Genomic DNA, 23,619 nt, shown 5'->3' with positions numbered 1-23,619 from the left:
CAGCCGCGAAACGCAAAAAGGAGTCGGAAGAGTGGGTCTGCAGGATGCCTGGCAGAGGGTGGGTGGGGGGTTGAAAGTGAAAAAAAAAATAGTCCATCTATCCGGTCTGTCCATACGCTACAACGAGAACGGTATAGTAGAAAGGGGTGGGACAGGGGGTCGAAGAGGATGAAGTATTAGCCTCGTCAAGCGGTTTCAGGCTTGCCGATATTCCGGCCGCTTCTCGTCGACCCTTATGAAGCCAATTACACTTTGCCTTGCCAAAGGCACCCCACTTATACTAGCCAGCCGTTGTTTCTGGGGTTCTTCGGCCCGCGACCGATTCCGCAGCACGTACCGGCTTGTATTAGATACCGCTACTATAAAAGCTTCGCCACCCCCTTTCCGTCGCTCGTACTCTCCCGGCGTGTGTCTCCTTGCGTAACGATGATCGAGCAACCTGGGGTTCGTGGTATAATTATCGACTCGGAGGGGTAGTTTCGATTTTGGGTAATCGCGTCTGTTGCAGCAATTTGTTACAGTTTTCCAATGAAGACAGTTGTTCGTTTTGTAGAATTCGAAGAAATGTGATGAATTCTGTCTTCGTTCAGTTTACAGATTGCTCTAACTAATTTGATTGAAATCTTATTCCGGTATTTTATAACGAACGAATTCTGCATTCGTGGTTCGTCCGAGTCAAATGAGAATGCACATTTCTGGGATTTAATTTCGAATTTAACTATAAGTAACAGAAGTAATATTTAGAAATGGTTCCAAGTTAAGTTCTATCGTCAACATGACTTTAGGTGTCGATTATTCCACGAATATTTGATGTTAATATGCAGACCGTATCGGCTTAAATGCTAAGTTACGATGATCATTCGACTATGTCTCTGCATAAAGAAGGAAATATTAAGTATGAAAAAATCCGTTTTGGCAATTCCGGCTTATCGACAACCAATAGTAGAAGAACAATCAATGTGATTTTTTGTTTAAAGAATGGTTTGAATAATCCTAAATGGTACAGCAGGAAAAAGGAGAGAAAATAAGAAAGTGTATTGTTACAGTTCTCGTTTGACACTTTATTCGCTGGCAGTTTTCTGATCATATTGTTAAACTTGTTACAAGCCAACAGTTAAGAATAAGATTAAATACAATGTAACGAGCTTTTTTACGGCTATTTAAACGGAAATTATCGAGCTTCTCTTAGACACAGTTTGGTCATTGGAAAGCCTAATAATAGCGTTCCGGTAAATAAAGTGTTAAATGACGTTTATCAGTACTCGTGTTCCTTTTTCTCAATAATCATTCGACCGATCGAGTTGAATATGTATTTTAGCTAAACACATTTTTTTTTAAATTCGATCTACAACCAGATTGGCAGTAGAACCTCGATTATCCGAGCTAAGTAGAGGGATATAAATGTTGGGACAATAGAACGGTTAGTCAGTTACAGTGGCAAATTTCGTCCTTAGATTGAATTGCTTACATACGAAACGTATTTCGATAACAAATGATTCATGGTTTCACATTTTTTGTTTCCAAACTTTCGATATTACAAAGATTCTTTCACGCATGTAATGATTGAACAAATTTCCGAATTCAAGCCTACGTTATAATGGAAATGGCGAAAAATCTACGTGTAACTTCGATCTTTCCATTCTTATGAAGCAACACATGTCAGTCACATTTAGTACTCGTTTAGGTTTAGTCTAGAATGACCATTTATTTTAATCGAGGTTCTACCGTATCACCAATGTCGAAGGTAAGAATACAGAGAAGTCCGCATATTGACAGGCTTGTATATTTTATTCTATTTAATATTCGAAGATACCTTTTCGTTAATCTGCGCATCTAGCATGCCACTAGCTGCAGTAGATACTGAGAAAAAGGAACGAGTATTTCCTGTGTACCGAAAAGAAAGTCCACTCCCCTTTGAACGATTCGAAAAATCGAGACCCCGTTCGCACACGATCCACGAGATTCAAGCAGCATATCCTGATTTCTGTTCCAGGTCTGACGAGAGCGCCGATGTATCCCTTCTCCACGGGTCAATATCCGTACCCCATGCTTAGCCCGGAAATGACGCAAGTCGCTTCCTGGTAAGTTCAATACACGCTTTCATCGATTGAAAAACGTCGCCGACAAACAGCTCGATGATAAATCTCATCTTTGTCTTCCGAGAGGGTTTTACCACCGGATCGATCCTACCCCCTGACAAGCTTGTTCGCTCACCGGATAAAAGGAGCGGTTAAACTCGCGGACTGCTCGACATACGCGAGCACACGCGCGCTCGTTCTCGCTCTCGTTTCTCATCCTCGCGCACGTGCAGGCCCGAATTAACGATTCCCGCGACGGTCCACCGGTGGGAGTCTATTAATCTCGTTACCGCGAGATAATCCGCCGGTTGGTCAGAGTTTTCATTCTTCGATTAGCAGAGTCGCGGATTTTTGTGTCGGCGAAATTGTACGCAAAGAAGAAAACCGAGACCTCGGAAGGGAAAACGTCGGAGAAATGTGGACGGGTCGGGGGATGCGGGGAATGAGAACGTCGCGAACCGAGTGGCCCCGGTATCGATACACTTTTGCCGTAATAAAGTCCCGGATTCGATGTCGAGTACTGCGATTTACATAAGAAACGTCCGATTTGCCGCGTTCGAACAGTCGTTAAACTGCGCTCCCGCGTACTAACGATTCAACAGCACTCGGCAGAGGGGGCACGTGATTTTGATTTACCCGCCGGTAATTTTTCTTTCGTCCCGGTTTCTTTCACTCCGGCTGCCATTTAATCGTCGAGTGAACGATTACACGCTTGTCATGGGTCGCGGTGATCATTCATTATTATCGATCGACTAACGAGAGAGAACAATGGTAGTCCGGAAATATCGATTTTTTGACAATTTGCAGGTTTGTAGGAAAGAATGAAAGCATTGGCTAGTTTTGATCATGGCTCTTCTTCGGTTCTTCGTGGTGTACACGAAGTCCCTTGAACGGTGGCGAGTAGACCACCGATTTTGTGCATTTTGTACAAAAAGGCACAGACGAATTAAAATCAGTTTAATATATACATTATTGTCAGCCTACTAAAAGTATTAAATGTAGACATTTTTACTTGTTTTTGTATGTTGTAGTTAATGTAGACAATTTCTTTAGGGTATTACTGGATTTTACTAGTATTACTATATTACTAGCTATTACTAGTATTACTGGAAGTTCATTATGCATATTGACATTATGTAAGACAAGTATATACTCTACAGTTTACATATTGTTCACTTTTATTAATGCTTTAGCTGCCAGGCGTCTATTAATTTTTAATTACTGTGCGATACCTAAAAGAATTTTAATTTAATTCTCCTTTAAATAATAGCTATGAAGTAACTGTGGATTTTTATAGTTGAAACCAGTTGAAAGTAACGCGAAGATATATTTTCTTGAAATGTTTTTGCTGTTTTGTACGTGATCTACTCGTCTGAAAGAATGATGATAAATTATTATATGACTCAAAATGGCCTGTTGGTCTGAGCATGAAATTACTACCGTTACCTAACAATTTATTAAATCTTCAATTATTTATTTTCGATTTCAAAAAGTAAGGAACGGGTAAAGCCTCATCCGTCCCTTCTTTCACAATAGTAAAAAACCAATACATCGTCATCATACGTAATTAACTTCATAGATCCTTTAACAAATTTCTCATGTTGCCAATAAAATGATATACAAAATATACTCTTTGTTGACTAGAATTTTTTCAGTTGTTATAATCTCTTAGGAAAAAGAACTATAGTGTGCCTATATTTGCTCGTATGCTTAAATATTAATAACAAGAGAACGCAATATGCTTTCGTCTTAAAAGAACGAAATACATTCATACTTAGCAGGTCGTTCTTAAAAATTTCAGTCACGGGCCAGGAACATCAAACCACGGCACAAATAATGCCAAGTAGATAAAGAGTTTACATCGAGTATCGAACAATAACGTACGCTACAAATGAATAAAATTTGATCGTCTATTTGTGACTCGAATCAAAGAGGTCCGAAAGTGTCCATGCGACGGATTACCGAGGGATAATAGCCGTGGGTTGGATTCCCTATTCGGATCCCGTTTCTTCAAGGAAAATCAGAACGACCATCCCTCCCTGATTTGGTCAGCCGGTCATCCTCTCTGTTCCGGTCTATTAGACAGAGCCACCATCGTCAGTGGTGTTCAGACGCTACATAGAACGCACAACGACCGCAGAAACCTTTGCTCTCGCGACCGGATCCCTCATCCTCCCCTCCTTGTTATTTGCTTTCTGCCCGAACCGCCCCAAATTGAGATTTTCCACAGATGATTAGGCCCGTTCTTCTCAATTAGGAGGGCGGAACCGTGGTCTTTTTCTCCGGCCGGGAGGGGAAAATACCGAAAGCGTGTATTTCGATGCACGAAGAGGTTCTCGTTCCTAGGTTTTCAATGGAACTGAGAAGGTGAAGTGGTTGCGGTGGGTCAAGAAACACTGTTGTGAAAAGGATAGGTGAACCATCGTTGATGCTCCTTCCACAAATCGTATTCAAAATTAATTTTTCGTGCCGGTTAATCTTAAAACGAAATTAGATTACTTTTCGGGACAGTATTTTGTCGCTTCGAGTCACGAATAGACGAAATTATGTTACTTTATTTAGAATATATTATCTAGAGAATTACGACGCTCTTAGAGAATAACGAGTCAAGCTCGTGATAAAGATTTCATACATAATCTGCTAAATATGAATATCATTAAATGCGAAGTAAATCGAAATAATATTTATGAAACACATGGGTAAATGTAAAAGAATTTAGGGACATCTATGTATTATTTTCAGTTCACTGAAATTATTAAATAAAGAAAAAGAAATGTCTACTGGACTCATGTTCGTTGAAATTGGTGAAGATAATTTATGTTGTGAATAAGAATCCGCAGTTTAGTTATCAAAAACTAGGATTTAATGTAAATGAATATATACAAAGAACGAAGATGATCTGGTTATATTAGGGAAATTATTCAACGGGCTAATCGATCTATGTATGTGTACAAATAAGTTTTAATCCTCTATATTTAATCTATCATAAATGTTATTTTGACTAGGAGTATCGAAATGACTGTTAGGATATTCATTTCGACGAAATTGAATGTATTAAAAAAATGCATCGACGACTTTATCGATCCGAATTTTTTTTTTAACAATGGTATACGTCATTTGCCTGTTAGATGATGGAAAGTCCAGGAGAGCAACGGGGATTATTTCAATGATGAAAATAATTTGTACATTTTCAGAAGCAGAAATTGAATTTTGCAACAGAACGGTTAGAAATTATTTGTACACCTGGTAGGTAGAGCTATGAAAGAAATCGTAGTAGAAATGATTGAAAGAAATGAGTCGAAGGAGATGCCTTAACCCTTTTAGTGCCGAACAATGATGTAGCGTTCTTGGCTATACTTGAGAAAATCTTATTTTCTTAAATTTTTAATAAACAACAGTTTCATTTCTAAATTTTTTTCCTTTTTGAATTTTCTGATTATGAAGCTTTACAAAATTTTTATAATTTCTTTCCGAAATTTGATTAGACTACATCGAATAGATTTGCTATATTTCGCACGGGTACACGCGACTCTTCTGGTCGGCTCTGAGAGGGTTAAACGTGTTTATACAAGTATCGGTGATTGCCGATTTAATCTGTATCGAAATTGATTTTCTGATATGCAACACTTTCGTTTCAGGCACACACCAAGCATGTACCCCATCTCCCCGGCAAGCGCTGGTTTCCGTAGTCCGTATCCCACGAGTTTGCCAATCACAAGTTCTAGTTTACCAAGGTTAGTAGGTGATCGAAGTTGACGTTATCGACCTTACTGTGTTTCGAAAATTCGAATTCCAGTTACGTGTTAAATTGCTCGAAGTCTATTCAAATGCATTTGAACGTCCGGTGAACTTGAGAAAGCGAGAACTCGAGAGTTTTCTTCGATTCTAACTGTTTTCCAATCCTTTGAAGTTTAAATTCTAAGAAACTTGAGAAATGTCCATCTGAAAGTTTAAAAACCTTTACAGACGATTGTGGAACTTTTAGAAAATGCAGTCCAAAATGCCTAGGTTCGTGTAGAGACAACTGCGTTGCCCGATTTTGAACAGATTCAACGAAGTCGTTCGAATTTGCATTTTTGCATCTTCTCTTCCGCCGTGTCAAATGGGCGTCGCACAACGGATGAAAACAAAAATCATTTGCACGAATCAATAGAATGAACTGCGCACTTTGTGATAGTACAGCAGAAGTATAGCGGGGAACATAGTCAGAGATGACAATATTAACCCTAGAAAGATAACCATATGACAACGTACGTAAAAGATAATCATACGCTTCAGAGGCGCATGCTTTTCTAAGGCGTCAATTTTATACTAACAATGGATATTTATTTAAGTTAATCTAGTCATTTTAAAGGTTTGGCATTATCGTAAAAATAAAATGCATTTATATTATATTTTTTTATATTTTAAGTAATTTTAAACTTAAATCACTAGACCTCTATGAAAAATTAACAAAAATCAACAGTCTTCGCAGGCGCCTCTGCGACGTAGGTTATCTTTCTCGGGTTAAAATAGGTACTGAGAAAGGTTAGACTGTTAAAAACGACAATTATTTTCACACTGAATTATTTAAAAGCAGTTTATGAACGAGGATTGGAAAACAAGTTCAATATCCGGACACTTCAAATTCGAATATATTTCCACTGAAAACGTGTACGAAATGAAATCTGAAATCTGTAAAGTCCTCAAGATGTAAGTATGCAAATTCAATTTTCCAGGTGACACACAACTTCTCCAAACAAAGAAGTTTCGAATCAAATTCGAAGTCTTGAGTGCTTTTACGATTAATAATTCCGAAAAGGTCACGCTCGAACAAATATTTGGAACATTTGATTTCCGATTCGATGAATCAGCTCGCTCTAATGCGCGCAATTACAAATCACATTATTTTTTCAGTGATCTTTACCGGTTTTCGCCAACGGGCCTGATGCCCCCGCATCCAGGACTGAGTCCACACGCACACGCGCTAACGTCTCACGCATTGGTGCCCTCGACGCCGAAAACAGACCATTCCTCTTTGGATCACAATCACAGGTTCGTTCATTTCGACCTATTAGCGACACCTGAATCACTCGCGGCGAACTGAACGTCGTTTTCGTTCAGTAACGCGTTCGCATTTATTCTTAATCTTCCCGATCCCTGATACACCTTATGGTCCACGATTTACCAACGCGACCAAACCATCGATTTCCCATTGCGAACATCCGGTATTTAGCTTGTTTCAAGACAACCAGATAATCTTACCGGCGTATTTATGGCTTCGATTTTTCGACGAAACACGAAGGAGAGAGCAAATTAACCGCAGCAATGGAAATTCCAGTGTAAAGAAATTGAATTTTAAATTCCGACAAGAAAGCGTGTATAAGAATTGCCATAAGTCGATTGGAAGTTTCGAATGTTCTTTATCGTCGCATTATCGATAGATATCCTGTCAAGTTTCCCTCGAATCAATTTATTAGCAGAGAAGAAATGGATCCTGCAGAAATATGAAACAGCAGAAACACGTTATTATGAATTAATATATTATGAAGTAAGTTTTGCTGCTTTCGCTGTTGTCACCCATAGACTTTGTAAATATTCTATCAAAGGACGACTAGGTGGTGAATTATTTAATAGTTTCCTGAATACGTGTTAACTACGGATATACAAGAAAATGAAAGCTAGAAGTTCGTCAGAGAGAGTACCCGATGATACAGGGATTTCCTTCTCGATCGTTCGTTGAAAACGTGCGAAAGTGCACATTCTCAGAAACAAACCCTAATCAATATCCTACACTCGCTTAATTTTTCATGTGCTGCAAATAGTCGAACGGATATTTGATCGTTTCAAGATCACCAATACCTCCCAAAAATTCACTGAAATAGAAAAACCAACAATATATTACTAACGACAATGGAACCACGTTCTTCAGCAAATAAGACCCGCGTGCATGCTAGGTGTGCTTCCCCTAGACGGAGTCTTGCAAAAGACAAAGGAAACGCAATAAAGCAGGCAAGATAATTTGAAAAAGAAGAATCCTATAATCGATCGAGAAGCTGCTGAAACTGGGATAACATTTTTCTCTGTCATCGATAAAGGGCGAAAAAGTAGTCGAAGTACCAACAGTCATCGTCATTTCATCGGTTGATAAAGAAGCGTGGTTCGATCGGAGGTTGACGGCTAGTTTCATGGCCGACCATAGGGGGTAGCACGTCCCGGGAAGTTCAACCCCTCGTGCAGTCGTTTCCCCCTTCGGCGTGGAGTCGCGTATAACACTTATTGAATGACTCTCTTCGCACAGCGTCTGCGCCTGCCGGCCGCCACCGCCGCCACCGTCGCCGCCGGTTATGTATTGATCATTACCCTCTTAAACAGATTTCTAATTTGCATTAGTACCAGGCCGATCGGCTGGCCCCCGAGCACCGTATACAAAACCGCATGCACGCTCGTCGGATTCGAGGCACGCGTACGACAGCCATGGACGATCAGCTGGCCTGTTCCCGTTGTTCTCGAGGCGGGGAGGATCGTCGTGCACCACGGGAACACGTCCGGACATCGACGGGCTCGTACCACGCGACGTAAACGACGCAGACGACGCAGACGACGTGGACGACGTTGAAACGGCACACGCGCGGGTCCGAGTGGTCGCCACGGTAGTTTGATCGTCTCCATATTGACCTTCGGTTCGGCCACGTGGCTCCGTGGACGTGCACCTGTGCCTTCTGTTTCCGAAGAATCGAGTACACATCGTCTTTATCAAGATTCGGGGAGCACGGCCCTATCAAACGGAGAGAGAGGAGCGTGTCGATTGATCGGGTACACGTGTCCGTCTGCGCCGAGAGCGAGAGGAAAATCGTTGGGGGTGGAGAATCGGACGTATCCTCCCCGATTAGAGTATATCATGTTCGTACACGATAGCGAACCGTTTTCGAGGATGCTCGGGAGCTGTTCGGGGGAGTCGATCCCGGCATGAACGTGAACCAGCTGATCGAAGTACAATATTGGTTTTGCGTGCGTAAAGCCAACAAGACGGTCGGGGAACACCGACGGCGACGGTAGCGCCACGCAGCCCGCCAAAAAAAAGGCATCACGCAGGGAAAGCAGAGAGAATGCAATCTTCACCCCCCACGCGCGAATTATACATCGGCGGATGGTAGGGTGTCGTTGCTGCGGAGCCATGAATCGCGATGATGGCCCCACGGTGCAACCCTCCTCTCCGCCGCCCCTTCCACACTCGCGGATAATCAATCGTCGTAACACCGCTCGGTGATTCCACCGACGCCAGGAACGACGCGTTTTGCGCCTGGATGCGGAATAACAGGGTACACGCCGAGTGCGGAGAGATTAAAGATATATATTCGGTTCTCGTCGAAAGGTTGGAGGACACGGCGTGTGTGCCGCGGCCGGGAACGCCAGCCGAGACGAAGCCGAGAGAACCGGGGCTGGTTTTTATTTCGTGAACGAATAAAGGGAAACAGGCCAGGAGGGGAAGGGAGAAAGCGGAAGGGAGACGACGCGGGCAGACGTGCCGCCCCTGGAGACATTTTACGGTGGCATTCGGCGAATGGTCATGAATGTTGAATACCGTCCACGATATGGAGCCATTAAGATCGACTAGGATACGCGTGAACAGTGTCTCGTTCCGTGGTTACGTGACCAACAACACCGTACTCGTTCTGCACGTCGTCCTCTGTGCCACGCTGACAATCGTGTAGAATTCGCGCGCGCGCGCGCGCGTCCACATGTGTGTGCCTGCGTGTGGATCGGGTTTGCCCGTGTGCGTACTACATGTGTACATACGCTGTTTACCAAAAGACTGTTCCGTGAGGACTGTACAGCATGATAGAGCACGAGGTGTCCTGTAGAAAGTGCGAAATCAATCGATCGATCGGTCGAAATTGACCGTGATCCTGCGGGACAGGCGAGCGATCAGACCGATGAACACCTCGGGAGGAATAAGATAGCGAAAACATGGGCACACCGATATGAGAACGGTGCGTGATACGAGACTATCGGGGCAGTTGTAATTCGATGGATCGGCCTGGATCGTTCCGGTGGGCATAATCGGACCCACGGAGTGTGCAAACAGCACACGTAGACCGCGTGCACCGGCGATGGAGCCCGAGTGTCTGGAGCCACTGAACCTGGTGATCAAGAAGGACGACGCCGAGGAGATCGAGGAGACTGCGATCGAAGCATCGTTTCCCAGGATCATCGACGAGGAGGAGAAGGCCGAGGAGAAGATCGAGGACAACATGACCATACTCCAGGAGGCGGTGAAGGCCAGCGAGGCGGGACTGCCCACCGCCGATCACAAGATCCTGACCGCGCTCTACATGAGCAGCCTGATGCAGATGTCGAACATGAACGCGCCGAGGAGCGTGACGCCGCCTCCTTACGGTGTCCAGCACAATTTCGTGCAGCTGCTGGCCATGGTCGAGGCCCGACACCGCATGTGGCAACAGATGAACTGGCCGATACCGCAGAATTTCCACAGGAACCCGCTCGCGCTACCGCAGCCCTACTTCGACGGGCCGGGCTCGAATCTCGCGGAGCAACTGTGCAACACCCAGAACTCCACGCCGGCCTATCCCCTGTCCTGCACGAAACCCGAGCAACCCTTGAACAACGACGCGAAGCAGCCTTATTTCAAACGGTAACGCCTGCGGTCTGCACAGCTCCCGAGATATCCCTCTGCTCCTAGGACTCCTCGCGATCACCGTCGAACCCGCTCGACGCGGTTCTCCATATACCGGATGCTGGTGAAGTGGCCACGCTTCGTAGAGACGAATCGATGTTACCCTCGATAGTCGAGCTTCCGAGATTCCGATCGATCCTGACTGTTGTTCTCCGCTTACCCCCCGGAAGTTGGTCACAGTAATCGCGCTGGATCGTATAGTTGTCTTGTTTTTGTGACTACTATTTCAGGAACATCCTATACATAAATACATCGAGTCGATGCTTTAGATGTACCGATAAATCCAAATTCGGTGTTCCATTTTAGTAAAATTCGAAATTTCTTGCAACTCGCTTTGCTGCGTCGCCTACTTGTTGCTACACCTAATAAAACGTTTCTTCTTACGTTGTTCCAGATCTGCTTTGTTTTTCTCATCGATTTATACAGGATAATAAGCTGATTTATTTCTTTCGGCAGGTCTACGGTAGAACAGAAGAATTCCACATCGCTGGTGAATCCGGACAACGGGAAGTCTGTGGATTCGTCACAACAGAATAACCAAGGTAAGGATCGCTTAACGAATCTGGGCATCCGTGATCAGTTTATCCTATGATTTTCACTGTAGAGGTCACCTCTCATACCATACGTCGATGATGTTTGCACAGATAAAAAGAAACCCCATATAAAAAAGCCTTTGAACGCATTTATGCTGTACATGAAGGAGATGAGGGCGAAGGTCGTGGCTGAGTGTACCTTAAAAGAGAGTGCTGCTATCAATCAAATATTGGGAAGACGAGTGAGTAACTGGCACATATTTCTATTCAACACTTAACGAGATCTCTATTTTCGGATGCTTTTGCATCAGGGCCTTGTTCTGCTTCGCTGAAACAATCTTTCGCAGATTGTTCTCATTTCACGTATTTAACATGTCATATTCGATCTAATCAAGTTCGAAAATTATTTGTATAAATTTGTAAAACTTTCGACACAGTCGGTTGACTGTCCCGACGATGAAATGTTCCCAAGAGAGTATCGTCCGCTGTCTGTGAAGATTAAAAAGTTTTCGACAGAAGTAGTAATGCCGCATGGCCCCGACGCAAAGGCAACAGACATATATGCCAAAGTCAAGATTTTCTTCTGTTTCCTCCTTTTCTGTTTTCAAACGCGTTGCCGTCATTCGATGGATTCGTGCTACAGTCTGGCCAAACAATGTCGACCGTTCAAAGCCACTTCCTCCGCGATAAGTCACGCCGAATCTCTAAATTCATACCTCGACAGAAGCTCTAGCTTAACGCGAACGTAACGATAAACTTTGGTAATTCTGATGGAGGGTGACGGGACGAGACAGTGGCCTCGAGCGACCCAGTCGATTTCGACCGAACTGGAACTTCGAAACTGAGGAATCGAAGCGAACTAATTGACGGCTCGCAATTTCCAGCGAGCATAGAAAACAAAAAGAGAAACGATAAAAGAAACCTCCTATGTTCTTCGGATTGCCTTCATGCTCGGAAGCAAAATGTTGACTTGGCGACCCAGAAAATCACTATATACTGTGTTTATCATCCCCAGATGTGTAATCTGTAAAATTGCATGCGTTTCAAGTACATTCGAGGCACTGATATAAATTAGTCCCGAAGTAAAACATATGAGAGCATCGTAGGTGGGATCTATGGAAAAAAAAAATGAATCGAATCACGGCCGTAGGAGGGTTGGGGCCGTCGATCGAACGGAGGGGTGGGTTTGCGACGAGGACACCGGTCGCTAGATCAAAAAAACGCTTGTAAAAATTTCCGGATAAAATGTCGATAAACGAAAGAACGCGTAAAAGCGTGGAAAGGAACACGGTGCACGGCTAAATACTGTGAAATTGAGTCTGAATTTTGGGGGTATGACACGCAGTGGCACTCGCTAAGCCGGGAGGAGCAGGCGCGGTATTATGAGGCTGCCAGGCAGGAGCGCCATCTTCATCAGCAACGATATCCCGGCTGGAGTGCCAGGGATAACTACGGATACGGCAGCAAGAAGAAGAAGAGGAAGAAAGAGCGCTCCGCAGATCCCACCGGAGGTACCACTTTCCAGTGCTAGAACAGCAGGCCCTTAATAATTCATTATAATAATTCATATATAGATTACCTACTGGTTGATATTGAAACGATCAAAGTTTCTCTGTGCGTTTCATTTTTACTTACACTTTTTTGTGTTCATTTACTTATAGATTTTTTTTCGTTTTCATTTTATTTATTTTTTTATTCAATAGTAACGTTTTTTTTCTCTTTTTTTTGTTCGTTGTTGTTGGTTGGTCATCGTTACCAATTGTTTGTTACCTTCTTTCGTTACACAGTTGTTTTATTCTCACTTGTTTCACGACAATTTGATTTCGTTCCTTTTCGTTCAGTTTCCATTCGTTCGTTCGTTTGTCATTCACGAGATGTTGATCTCTCTTGAGTTTCGATTCTGGCAAATAGTCACTCTTCGACGTGTACGTCATTTTCGAATCGACGGTGAAAAATGAAACAAACCATAAAGCAATAAAGAAAAATGTAAACGACTGCTCTTGCGGAGCGCGCGCGCGCGCACGCGTCTGTACGCATCCGTACTCACGCGTACACCGTGCTCTTGTAGTACGATTGTTTCCGATTTTTTCGACTTCGATTTTGTATTGAATTATTGGATTGTCTGTTGGGGAAAAAATACCTGCAGCCTCTCGGACTCTTGATGCGTCGGGCGCAGCAGAGGAAAAAACGGACACTCTAGCCGCGGATCCATGCGACCATCGTTTCACGATGAATCAATTTTTGTTTGTATTTGGCCAAACTCCCTAAAGCGGTATCCGTTCACGTTTTTGAAAAGAATCGTGTATACAAAAGAAACGATCACGTACGTGGTGAAATGTGCTTCAAACGTAGAGCGACGAGTCTAGCGACGACTCGATCGGAGATCTAAGTACGGAATGTCTGGTAGAGTATAGAGGACGAAGTTCGCCCGGGAATTTTTTGAACGGGACCGCTGATCCTTGCCGGTTCTTCGACACGCATTTCCTGATCTATTGTAACCAGAGGGATATTTTACAGTCCGGCGATATGTCTGCGCTGGTTCTTATGCTCTGACTAACGTATTATTATCCGCAATGTCTTCTGATTCATCGATCTCCTTCTAGCGTTCCCTAACATTTGATATTCACAGCGCGATGGGTAAGTGTCGATGCAGAATGCTCTCTCTCTCTCTCTCTCTCTGTTCATTGTAAATGGATAATATGTATTAGTTGAGAGCATGAATACACTGAAAAAAGAAGTTATTGCAATTATTTTACTATATATATATATAGTGCTCAGCGTCTCATTAATCGTCGTAGTTAATTAACCCTCGTACAGCACTCAATGGAAATGACGTTAAAGGTCCTCGTTGTCATTTCTGGATCACTTAAGTTAAGCGAGACATAACCATTCAGCACAGGCATTCATGAATATTTATCAGTTACTTCAATTATTATTATTATTACAGTAATTGGATACTACGTCCCTTTATCTCTGCACATTATACTTTGTTTGTTATTATATTTTGCATTATACGTACTTCTGAAATGTCACAATATTTTCAATTCTGTTCAACGATCACTTTCGACCACGAATAAAAATGATCAAGTACTGATTCTACGTGAAAAATAAAATTCACACCGGTCAGTAATGATCGGAGACCACGTAAGGGTTAAGAGAACAATGAGTGTATTAATGAGGACGTCGTGCAAATTGGACAAGTTTTGAAACATATACATGGTCCACTTTTTATCGATCGTAGATTCTTCGAAATGCTGGAATACTTGCAAAATCCTCTGTGTCCCCGTAATAAATTTTGTAAATTTTGTGTGGCACTCGCATATAGAAGAAGATGATTTGTATAGAACGATGCATTTACAGTATATTTTTTCAGTGTATAGACCAGTCGAGAATCGTCGTTCCGCTGGACGCGCGCTCGGGACAGCGGTTCGGCATGTTTGTGCGGCAGAAATGGCGAACCTCGTCGCCGTTTATGACAATCCAACCGATGTTGTTATCGTTGTAGATCCTCTATCAGACACGCTGTACGATCTCAATATTCATTTGATAAACGACGAATAGCGGTGCGACCGAGGGGGAGGGGAGAATCTAGGCTGTTCTTCTAGCACTTTAAACGGAAAGTAGGGACCCCAGTGTTACCGAGATGCTAAACAAATGGGTTGCGTCGAACGCATAAACCATACATATATATAAATATAAACAGTGTAAACAGGAATCACGATTTTCCAATCGAGCACAGAATTTATATTTATATATACATGTATATCTATAGATGTATATATAAACATAACAAGACATAAGGAATCTTTGAGTAACTCCGAGCAAAAGCAATCCCAGGAAAAAAAAGAAAAGAAAAGAAAATCGGTCGATTGAAATACCGAAAGATCCAATTAGGGTGGCGGCAGTAGCATTAGTGAAACTCTTTTTTTTTTTTGTCTTCTTGATTAAAATGTTGTTTAGCCCACGGTTCATGCACAATTACAAATAGTGTTTGGTTCTCTCTCGGTAGTGGCACGCGCTAGGGCGAGAGGAACAGGCCAAGTATTATGAGTTGGCGCGACGGGAGAGACAGTTGCACATGCAGCTGTACCCTGACTGGTCTTCCCGCGCAAATACCAACCGAACTAAGAAGAGGAAGCGCAAACAAGACACAAACAGTGATCCTGGAGGTACCCACATGCCTCACTCCACACATTCTTACAGAATACTCCTCCCCCGACCCTCCACCCCAACCCACCCCATTATAATACAACAGCAACAACAAGAGATTTATTGATAAACAACCCCTTCAGCAGCCCCCTACCCCCTCATTATTACATATACTATATTATAATTATTATATACATTCTTATATTGCTACACTACATTATGTTGCATGTTTTCCCCCCGTCTTGGGGTTTTGGGTCGATATTATATTTATTATTATTATTATTATTATTATTATTATTATTATTATTATTATCATCATTATATTATATATATTCTAAATATATAAATTATTATCATGTTACCATTATATACATGCACACGCATATATATATATTAATACATGTATGTATATATATATATACGTATATATATATATGTATATATATACGTATATGTAACTATTCGTACTTTTTTGTTTCTTATTTTGTTCTATATGTATACATATTGTATATGTATATATACATATAGATACTCTTTTATTTTTCTTTTTGTCTTAGTCAAGATAAAGAATACCGTGGTAAATAGAAGTATGATCGACGAAGAAGAGATCGAAGAGTATATAACGGCGATACTAATCGCGTGACGCGGGCGTGCACGTACGCATGCGCACGTGCGTGTCCGGTGTGCTTTGTTCAGACAGATTTCCATTATATATAGATTGAGTATATATAACGGGAATATATAACGTGGAAAAACACGAGCGCGCGTATTCAGTACACGTACACGCACATGAACACAGCATTTATTAATTATTAATTACGTATACAACTTTGGGGACGCTGGCCATCTTGCATTTTTACAGGGACCTACTCCGCAATCAGACAATCCTGAGCGTTTTTAATTTCCACTCAGTCTATTTCTGTTTCTATTTCTCGCTTTCCTCAGCCAATTCTTCTACTTCCTTGTCTTTCTCTTTCTTTCTTTTTCTTTCTCTTTCTCACTTTCTTTCTCTTTCTCACTTCCTTTCTCTCTCTCTCTCTCTCTCTCTCTCTCTCTCTCTCTCTCTCTCTCACTCTGTATGAATTTTTTCTCTTTTCGTTTCCTTCTTTCGTCTTTCTGTCTCTCTTCTCAACACCTTTCTTTTCTTCCTCTGTTTATCGTTTATTTTCACTCCACGCCCTATCGTTCACCTGCTCTTTTTCTCTATATGATACGCTGGTTGGTTTGAATTTATTTTTTCACTGACACCCCCTCCACCTTTGATCGTTTCAACGTTGCCTGTTTTAACCGTCTTCCTGATTGATATTTTACTTTCTTTCTAATCTTGTGCGTTCCCTCGTATTTTTTAATTACGGCGTTTTTTATTCTACACGAGACCTATTTTTCTTTTACTTCTTCTTTATTCTCAAATTCGATACTTTAAGATCATCCTCTAGCCACTCAATTATTCTCAATCCCGTACATGTACGAGTCTTTCACGACGCTCGAACGCCTCGAGCGTTCCCCTCTTTTCTTCCGATTAGTTTGTCTATATTTTTTTTTTTATTTTTTTTTTACTTTGACATTCGTCTCCGATATTTTTCATTGTCTAGAGGCTTGCGTTTTAATACAGAATCACGACATTAATGAGTAGATATGATCTTTGATCGTGTTTTTTATACGCCGTTTAACGTTTTTATGCTGCATGCCGTTTATTACTCAGCTTGACAGAATATATCTCTTTGTTTTACCGATAAGCAGGATCCTTCTTGGAAGTCCTTTTCCAATTAGATTGTTGTTTTGTTTTTGTTTTTTTTTTGTTATTGATTCATTGATTGATGATTAGAACTACTGTCTTCCGAGAAGGTCCCGTATTTCAAATCTATATATTTATATATTGTCAGATTTCCGGACTGTTTGAGCTTGAAAACGAAAGAAAACGATTCATGGTAGAACAATTGCGGAACTATATTTTTGCTGCTAATTTACACTCGGAACAAGCTTGACGGCCGGGTTAAAATAATGTTTCCGGTGGAATGAGGGTTCATCGGCAAGCCACTGTCGTTAATCGGAAAAATCACTACCTGTCATTAATCAGATCAAGCTCAATCGGTCGCGATCGTCCTGTTACACGCATGACTAGTTGACAAACGTCGAATTCGGTCCACGTTCTCAGTACTGTTGACCATCAGATAAACATTGTTCTCTTCCGAAATAACCAATTTCATGAAGTTCTCTATAATCTGTGTCATTTTTATTCAAATATTCAAAGTTCATTTACGATCATCTATCACGTAGCTCTACTGCATACGATGATAGAAGAAGAACATTTAAATCAATGTTTAACTTTCGAGACAAACATTAGAGTCGTCGTGTTAGACGTTGAGAAATTTCTATCGCTTCCGTTGAACGATAGTTTCAATTTCTGTAGTTGATCGTGTTGCAACGCGATCGTTATCTAAAATACAACTGTGGAAAATCAATACCAGTTTCGTTTCAATCATGCGATTCGATCAGATTATACAGACGAAATCAATATACTCTGTTCGTCAAAGAATCTTGCATTAATCCTACAACATAATAAAAAAGTATTACTGGTCAAGAATTGAAACGTGAATTGTCAATGATCGTCATTCGTCTGGCAAAACGTGAGAAATGTGGCAATGTATACACGTGTGTATTCGCGCCACTCCCCTCTTCTAAACGAGAGAAAGAACGTCAACTGGCGGCTAATCGACGCACATTTCTCGTTTTCTAGGTAACAACATGAAGAAGTGTCGCGCCAGGTACGGATTAGATCAGCAAAGCCAGTGGTGCAAGCCGTGCAGGTACGTGTGCATCGTGTAGAGGGTTTGACTCGCTGCTTCTTGAGAGGAGAATTACATACCGTCTTGTCGACAAGCTGAGCACGCTGTTCCGGTCGCGTGTATATACGTATTCGATCTTGAGAAGTGTTGAGAAGGACCTAGAAGTCTCACGTCAGTCATGTAGTTCCACTAGAAGAAGTTACTTTATATGTGGTGAATGATGGTCGACTACTTTACGAGTTAGCTGAGCTGCTCGATCACCTTCGTGACTCCACTTTCAAGCGATCTTTAAATAATTCATTCCAGTGCCCCGATTAAATAATCGGATTTGAACTGTTCGCGGTCATAGTCGATAAACAGTTGAAGGATGATGCGAGTCCAGAGGCTAGAGTTAACCATTTTTCTGGGTCTCCCGAAAGGGTAAGGTGCTCGAGCAGGCCAAGCGACCGGATCAAGATGTAAAATACGTGGTGAATCGGGCCGTCACGTTCGAAGTAAGATACTTGCAACCCGGGCACGAATATAGTATTCTCGATGATCACCACTTCTTTATTCTAATCGTCTTCTACTCCGTTCCGTCATCCACATGTTATCGTGGAACTTGCACGTATACAGTAGCTGAAACACGAGATATCTCGTACGGTGATAGCGACGTTTGACGTGGAACCGCTTGATTCCGAATGAGTGCAATATACGGGGATCGAACAAAACGATGCACCGTCAGAAAATGTGTCTTCCAAAATGCAGAGCATAACGTTAGGACCGTAGAGATCAGAGACACCAAGAGGAACATCTTTCTCCGTCTCGTTTCGTTGGATCGGTCCAACGACTGTTATCCGCTGTACTTTGCTTGTAAATATATCTCACTAGAAACCACGCTGTAGTGTTTGCCCATGGCGGCCGTCTCGTCGCGAAGGCCACCCATGTTTTTTTTAGCGCCTCTAAAACAATGTTCACTGTACATTGCCGCACAGTGCGCCCGAAACGCCCTGACTCCTGGGTTTGTGAATCATATGGACCTCATTAAAGGGGCGAGAGCGAATCCCAACCACAAACGACACTGGGTTCAAGACATTCGAAGATTATGTTAGTTATTATTCAACCTTCGTTCCGAGCGGGAACTAGGAATCGGCCATTCCTTTTATAGATTCTCTGATACTTTATCAATTATTCAAAATACTTATCGGCAGTTTGAGGTAATCAACCGGAAATAGATTTTCTACCGGTGAAATAGCGGAAGAGGCGACTGTCAAAATCCTCGGAGAACATTCCGGACTATCTTTCATTTATTTTTGTTGACAATTTGGAAATAGGCACTTTAATCCGTGAAAGCAAACTTTCTTTTCTGTGGCTCGTTTTATCGTTTTCAGTGTGAAAGGCTATTTCAAATAGTTCGTTATTGAAAGTTACACACAGAATACTGAAACAAACAGTGTGAAACTTTAAAAAATATTGATTAAGACATACTTACCACGGGGACAAGTTCAGGGACACAATATTTAAATAGTGCAGAGTTTCACCTGATTTACTAAACGGAATAAACTCTCTATTTTGTACAACGACTTTTCACCATGTCTGCAGAGACTGCAGAAACTTGTTCGGTTACTTGCAGAAAATCGTTGAGATGACTCCGCGGAGATATGAGAAACCACGAAACTTTCTGGATGATCCAGTAGTAATAAATAATGTCAGCTGTTAAGGCTTCGATAGTTTTAACAATGCCTACAAATGACACATTCTGTCAAGCTTTATGTCAAAAAATTGCTTCGTAAGAATTATAAGGATAGGTTTTATTCGAAATTTTTACAATTTTTACAATAGTATGTGCCCGAATGAAGAAACATATTCAACAATTTTTAATGGAAGCAGCTTTATTATCTCAACAATTATGAAATAAAAAATGTGAATCCGGTCATTTGACCGGCGGTGGTAGGTTCAGTGTTAACTCACGCGACCCTCACGAACGATAATTAGTAAGGTTGTGTCTCCGCTGCTAGAGTTTAGCATTACGATTCAGTCACAAAATTCTGAAACGAATCAGAGCAGCCTTTGATCGATGGCGACGCAGCGGTGTCCAGGAGATAAGCAGTGTCCAGAATCTCATAATTGCGGACATTTGGGAGACATATTTTCTGATACCAGACAGCAGAAAGATCGTTATCACGTTCGGTTACGTCTTGATTTCTCGGATCGAATCGACATCGTCCGATGTAAGGTACCAGGAAAAGAAAACCCTATCTTCGGAAACTAAAACCTAAGCCAGCGAAACTCGAAATTCCGAAATAGCAAAACTTGAAGTTTCTCGATTAGCCGCTGGGAACTTTCTCCGAGTCCTTTTACATTCGATCTTGAAATCGCGGCGAATCCTTCGAAGCTCGAGTCACCTGGTGCCTCGACATTGGAAACGATGGTCGATGCTCGGACTTCGCGAAAAATCTTCGCGGCGAGACTGAAGGGTTGATAGGAAACGCACAAGTCCCGAGAACTGGTTCCGATTGCGTGTGGGTGACGAGGACACGGTGTGGGATTAAGGTGGGATTAAAGTGATAACGTCGATGCGTCGAGCGCCCCTTTAATGGCTGGTGGTTGGTTTTGGCAGCCCAGTGGAGCATGGAGCGGGGATGGGCATCCACGCGAGCATAATCCATCACGGTGTGGGAAGTAGCGCGGGGGCAGGGGTCGGGGCTGGAGGCGGTGGAGGGACGGTAGGGGCACCGACTGCCCCCCCAAACACCAACACTGCCTCCAATGCCTCCTCGCCTCAGCAAGAACCCACTTATGTTAATCTCTAGTCAAGCCTATCGCCTCCCTTCTACTGCAACACTTCTTCTTAAACAGTGGTCAGTCCCGACTTAAACCTACGGGATCGCTAGCCCTCACTATCGTCAGCCAACTCTGCTCGTTGGTACCGAAAATATATGACCAAGAGGAAGATCGAACAAAGATTCGAGAGAGAAACGGTTGAAGGATTTTCATGAGATCTATGATCATCGCATATATGCTGTATTGGAATTCGAAATGTTACTCGATAGAGAGACGGGTTGTCTGTGAAAACGAGCGGGGGTGGCATAGTGAGCGGCCCAGCGACGCCCTAATGCTCGCATTGTTTCTCATTGTTGTGGCTCTTTGCAGCTTATTATTGTTCTTTGATTTACCCTCGTTTAGTTGGACTTTACTCAGTGTTGCCCTTAGCATGGCTGGTCTGTAATACATATGATACATATATATATACATATGTATATATTCTATATATACCGTGTGTATGTTGATCTATATATACAATATATATGTATACCTTTTTTTGAATATATGTATATATAAATATATACATGTCTTTTTACGTACGTCTTATATACTGTTTAACGTGTATAACCAGATTTTTTACTTGTTCTCTCTTTCTTTTCTTATTTATTTTTATTTCCGTTACGTTTCTTTTTTCTTCTTATATTTCTTTTTTATTGTTTAAGTTGCGTTTGTTTCCTCGGTTCGGAACGTTTGGCATACATACATAGACAAGTATTGAACGATTAATCCATTATATACTTTGTGACTCTGATTTTTTGATGGCATGGCAGCTCGTCACGGTTCACGACGACCATTATGTGTTGTAACCGGATTATGTGTTTACCTTCTCTAGTACGTGGACATTCCATTGGTTTTTCTTTACATTTATCTTTTTCTCGTTGTTTTTCCTTCGTTTTGGACTTTCGTCGGTCGGACAGTCTTTTGTTTTTCCGCTCAGTTTTACTCATTGTGTTGTCGTAACTGTTAAATAGTCGCGCGTAGTCGTTGAATCTCGACCGCGCTAGCGACCTTCCCGGACAACCGGAAGTCGCCGTGTTCGGACCTTGGCCAGACCAAGTCTCGGCGAAGCTTCCAGGTAGTTGGTCGAAATTTTGGAAATCGATTCCGCGCGATCTCGGCGGACGATGATATGCCGCGAGTTTCCTTGCGCTTCGCAGACGCTTGGAAAGTCATCGCGTTGATTCGTGCTGTTCCAATCGTTCGCGACGGAAAGACTTATTGCTACCAATCATCGTTACGTGGTCCCTAGAATATCGAGCACATATCGAACCAAAGTTTTCTGACTTAGTAGACATGCGTTTATCTTGGTAATGGTTAAAGTATGCTGGATCGAAAGGTAACAAAATTTCGAGTAACTTGTTATTTTTATTAGCAGACTGTCGATCGAACTCTACCGATTGTCAGAAATCATTCTTGCCTTTAGATACTAGCGTACGTTATTCAAATAGAAATCACGCAAACTTGATGTTATCTTAGCAGAAATCAGCTAAGAAAGGTTGATTGAACACTGTTCTGCCTATAATTTGCTTCTTTAAAACTTACTTCGGTAACCTATTCTTCGATTTTACAAATTAATGAGACACACGTATAAAACTTGCCGTCGCAACTTCGTCAAAAAACTCTTCGTTATCTATGTGACTTTCTTATCATTACGATATTCTCATTCTTTCGAGCATAAGCAAATAAAGCAAATAATTATGTAATACAAAATATTCTACTTTTAAGCAATAAGGTATGTAAAACTGTGGGATTGCAATGCGTATGTAATAGCGGCTTCCGATGAGAAATTATAGAAGCTCCGAGAATAAGAACCGCCACTGAGAGGGACCCCAATCGATCGATGAAAAACAGCACGAATCAGTTTTCTGTTGGAGTACGCAGAGTTGCATCTAACGCTTGAATCCAGACGTGCCCGCGGAACTCATACAAGTCGACGTCCCGTCCAAGAACCGTTTCATATTCACGCAAAAAGACAGTCTAATTCAACTGGCTAAGAGATGAATAATGAGAGCCAATGGCAGAGCGATTGAATGTCTCGACTGCGATGCAGTTACCACACGAGGTCGGTCGGGAACTCACTTTTCGGGAACTTTGCAGTAGCTTTCCTTCGTTCTCGCGACTCACGATGACGAAAAGATGAACTTTTCTTTTTCACACGCGTCTCTATTTCTCTATCTCTCTTTTTTTTTCTATTTCTCCCCGTTTACTTTCTCTTTCGACTCGGTTATACGGAGAGGAACACGGGAATATCGATCACGAATGTTCCAATTTCCACGTAACATCCATTCGATCCGAATCGCGATACACTTCGGTCGCGATAGTTTTGTCTAGCACAAGCTTCCATAGCGATCGAGTCGATCTATAACCGCGTGACTTTCCGTTGTTTGTTGCTCGAGACACGTAGTTCTCGCCTGTGCAGATGATAAAACATCGTTCCCCATTCCACAACCACCCCCCACCCAGCCCACCTTGTGCCCAGGCATATTTCAATTGTTTTTATTCAGACTTTCGTTTTCCACGTATACGTTTATTACACAGTTATTTGCTTGTTACGTCCGAACGTTTTGAGCATGGCATTTGCAGCGAGTGAT

At 42.2% G+C, this 23,619-nt stretch overlaps 1 protein-coding gene across 7 annotated transcripts in view; it reads left to right on the top strand.

Moving 5' to 3' along the window:
* LOC117223795 (protein pangolin, isoforms A/H/I/S) overlaps window positions 1–23,619 on the top strand; it is a 393,587-nt gene that overhangs the window by 362,364 nt on the left and 7,604 nt on the right. For 4 of the 7 annotated variants that reach the window (XM_033476315.2, XM_076522701.1, XM_033476310.2 and 1 more), the window contains 7 exons: window positions 1,994–2,081; window positions 5,717–5,812; window positions 6,975–7,112; window positions 11,212–11,297; window positions 11,400–11,530; window positions 12,634–12,799; window positions 18,175–18,244. In XM_033476315.2, coding sequence (XP_033332206.1) covers window positions 1,994–2,081; window positions 5,717–5,812; window positions 6,975–7,112; window positions 11,212–11,297; window positions 11,400–11,530; window positions 12,634–12,799; window positions 18,175–18,244 — 775 coding nt within the window. Of the gene's footprint in view, window positions 1–1,993; window positions 2,082–5,716; window positions 5,813–6,974; window positions 7,113–11,211; window positions 11,298–11,399; window positions 11,531–12,633; window positions 12,800–15,297; window positions 15,458–18,174; window positions 18,245–20,822; window positions 21,064–23,619 lie in introns of all 7 variants that reach the window. The other 3 variants (XM_033476313.2, XM_033476314.2, XM_033476311.2) reach the window with 3 other exon arrangements.

Source organism: Megalopta genalis, chromosome 6 (assembly GCF_051020955.1).
Source record: "Megalopta genalis isolate 19385.01 chromosome 6, iyMegGena1_principal, whole genome shotgun sequence".
In the NCBI taxonomy this organism is placed as follows: Eukaryota; Metazoa; Arthropoda; class Insecta; order Hymenoptera; family Halictidae; genus Megalopta; species Megalopta genalis.
This window is presented reverse-complemented; position numbering and strand designations above follow the sequence as displayed.